The sequence below is a fragment of the Sinocyclocheilus anshuiensis genome, unplaced genomic scaffold (genome assembly GCF_001515605.1).
Source record: "Sinocyclocheilus anshuiensis isolate Anshui unplaced genomic scaffold, SAMN03320099.WGS_v1.1 C33079137, whole genome shotgun sequence".
In the NCBI taxonomy this organism is placed as follows: Eukaryota; Metazoa; Chordata; class Actinopteri; order Cypriniformes; family Cyprinidae; genus Sinocyclocheilus; species Sinocyclocheilus anshuiensis.
Window position 1 is genome coordinate 1 of NW_015621639.1, and position 2,383 is coordinate 2,383.

Sequence of the window (2,383 nt, forward strand, 5' to 3'; positions counted from 1 at the left end):
GTACCGAATACTGAAATTTTGGTACCGTGACAACACTAATTCAAAGAGAAAATAGTTATTTTAAACTTCAATAATATTACCATTTTTTTCTGTATTTTTGATCAAATAAATGCAGCTTTGCTCAAAAACACAAAAAAAAAAACACAAAAACAGTTTTAATATACCATAATAAAAACATAGTTCTGCCAGTAAAAGTCCAGATCAATACAGTTGATCACACAGACCTGACAGAGCTGCAGCTTTTCTTCATTTTTATGATCAGACTCTTCGTTTTCAATTTGTTCCATCAGTTGTTCAACAAGCCTCTCCTTCTCTCTCACCTACAACCAACAAACAGAGACACTGCTGAACAAAGACTCTCTAACGCAAGCGACTTTTCACACTTCTGCAAGAAGCACGTACCAAACACCATGCCATCTTCTTCTTCAGGTCCTCTAGATTCTGTCTCATATTGTCAAGCGACGACAAGCATTCATATCTTTCTTTCTTTTGCAAAAACAACTGCCTGAGATCTTTAAGACACTAAAAGTACAAAAATATGACCAATGTTTGATGTTAGTGTTGACTGCCTGTGTAAAACAGGCATTATGAGTGGTTAAGTAAGAGAAACACTAATAAAGATGCTTGACTATGAATTCACAAATCACCTCCTCTTGTCTTTCCACCTGTTCGCGCGTCAAGGCTTTAGTCTGCTTGATGTGAATGTAGTCTCTCTTCATTTGCTCCAAAAGAGTTGCTTTCATGAAAAACTTTAGGAAAAAAAAAAATAGATATGAAAAGTGTGAAAACAGTTAGCCATACAACACTGCTTCAGTTATTGATGGCATATATATATTAAAATAAAACACCTTGTACTTGTCTGCTTCACTTTTTGAATGCAGGAACTGTTTGCTCATTTCTTGATTGAGTATTGAAATGGGATTGTCAACCTGTAATATGAGATTAATCCAGAATCAGAAATAAATCGATTACAGGTTTGTGTGGTTTACTTTATACAACATGAATATTAAAACAACTAGATTTTTAACTTAGATTTTAAAATAATTACTTATCAATAACTAAAAGATTGCACTTAAAAGCATGCAAGTCATATGAGCTGATCTTTACTTCTACTTTTTTTTCCCCACCAAAAGTACCTGAATGCCGAAATGGTCCAGTATAGCAGTTAACTCTTCTTTCTTTGTGGAAATGACATGACCTAAAAATAGAGGATCTAAATATATATGAGGAAGTCCTGTTTCTGATATTACCTGTGATCTGAGAGGAAGTCATGATATTACCAGTTTTATTCTTGATTTTACAAGTCCTGCAACCGTCGCTTGTGATCCGATGCTCAATGCAGATGCTGTCTCCATAAATGTCACCTTTATAGGGGTCGTTTCCTCTGTTTTTTAATTTCACTTTAATGTCTGCAAAACTGTAAACAAAAGGATCAAGAGTACTTACAAAAAAAATCTTATCTTATGAAGATTCTGCATTTTGTATTCTAAAATATACTAACCTCTCTTCATATTTCACAAAGCCCTTCAAAGATGTTCCTCTGTTGGTTATGGTTGCTTTTCCACCAAGACCCACTATAAGAGCTGTCAGAATGGCACTTTTCCCAGCTTAGATTGGCATAAAAAATGCATACAGAACATTGAGAAAAGACTGTTTTTGAGTAATGACCCACATTGTTAATACTTTCATGTTTTTATACCTGTAGTTCTCAACTAGGGCTGCAGGGCCCACTACTAAAAATCATCTTACAGTCATTTAAATTTAGTTATAATCAAAATTAAAATGCTACAAAATAAACAAGTTCACCATTAAACTGACATCATATTTTTTGTTTATTCAACATTTTTGTTTTTATTAAACTGAAGTACCAGAGGTGTGTATCAGCTTAGATAGGAGGGCTTTTGAAATCAAAAATGAAAGATTTATTTATACACTATCAGTCAGAGGTTTGCACACACTGACCCATTATTTACTGTAAGTATTTTGCACATTTTAGAATGCATAGCATAGTGTTCTGTTTACTTTTCCATTAGAATCCACCCAAACAACAGCCATTTTTGTGTTGGGGTCAATTTGACGTACACTCAATTTTCAAACTGCTTGAACTACTGGTTAAACTATTTATTTATTTATGAAATGTTGTGAATATTGTTTGGGAATTTATACAGGAATGGCTGTATAAATTCCCAAACTGACCCTCACTTTTTCCATGCAATTTGCATGACTAAGAGTCAGGCAAAAAAAACAAAACAAAACAAAACAAAAAAAAAAACTTGGGCTGGGCAAGTTAACGCATTAATTGCGTTTTTTATTATTATGAAAGTCCGTTGCTCACTGGCTGAATACACATACAGACAAACCATGGGTCACAGGAGGGGTGGGA

At 34.0% G+C, this 2,383-nt stretch overlaps 1 protein-coding gene across 1 annotated transcript; it reads right to left on the reverse strand.

Moving 5' to 3' along the window:
* Positions 1–224: 224 nt before the first annotated feature.
* On the reverse strand, positions 225–1,611 carry LOC107683244 (structural maintenance of chromosomes protein 6-like; the record flags this gene model as incomplete). The annotated part of the gene is made up of 7 exons (XM_016479309.1): positions 1,502–1,611; positions 1,281–1,417; positions 1,137–1,198; positions 849–929; positions 648–749; positions 403–522; positions 225–320 (listed from the first exon to the last, which is right to left on the reverse strand). Coding segments are annotated over exons 4-7 (366 nt in total), but the record flags the coding sequence as incomplete, so codon positions are not given.
* Positions 1,612–2,383: the final 772 nt, after the last annotated feature.